The sequence below is a fragment of the Geospiza fortis genome, unplaced genomic scaffold (genome assembly GCF_000277835.1).
Source record: "Geospiza fortis unplaced genomic scaffold, GeoFor_1.0 scaffold2129, whole genome shotgun sequence".
Taxonomy (NCBI): Eukaryota; Metazoa; Chordata; class Aves; order Passeriformes; family Thraupidae; genus Geospiza; species Geospiza fortis.
The window spans coordinates 5,324-5,775 of NW_005055372.1; the positions used below are offsets into that span (position 1 = coordinate 5,324).

The 452-nt window shown below is 58.4% G+C and overlaps 1 protein-coding gene across 1 annotated transcript in view; it reads right to left on the reverse strand.

Annotated features, from left to right (window-relative positions):
- The window catches only part of LOC106632161 (transcription factor Sp2-like), a gene marked incomplete at both ends in the record, with an annotated part of 8,507 nt that overhangs the window by 5,266 nt on the left and 2,789 nt on the right, over positions 1-452 (reverse strand). The window contains one exon of the mRNA XM_031065809.1: positions 9-205. Coding sequence (XP_030921669.1) covers positions 9-205 — 197 coding nt within the window. The remainder of the gene's footprint in view (positions 1-8; positions 206-452) is intronic.

The following is a 452-nucleotide window of genomic DNA, read 5'->3' on the forward strand; positions in this document are numbered from 1 at the left end:
AGCCGAGCCTTCCCCGCCGTCAGCACCCACCGCTTGTCGCCGTCCTTGCAGTTGGGGCAGGTGCAGGCCATCCTCCTCCTCTTCTCGCCGGGCTGCATGTCCCCGGACAGCGCCTGCTCCATCTGCAGCTGGATCTGCGTGGGGCTCAGCCCGCTGATGGTCACGTTGTTGCCGGACACGTTCTGCACCGTCAGCTGCTGCTGGCCTGGGGAAAGGGGAAAAGGGGCACTCAGGATCCATCTGCGCCCTCCGGAGCAGGGAACACCCCGAAGTCACCCCCACATGCAGCACAGCCCCTTTTGCCACGTGCCTCCGCTGGTAAGTCCCCTTTTTCCTGAATATACTGTGCGGTTTTTCAAAGTTTTCAAAAAAGTTGTTTTTCCCCCCTTTTCGGGGGGCGCGGAATAAAAAAAGGGCTCAAAGAGGGAACACAAAAGAAACTTTGAAAAAAC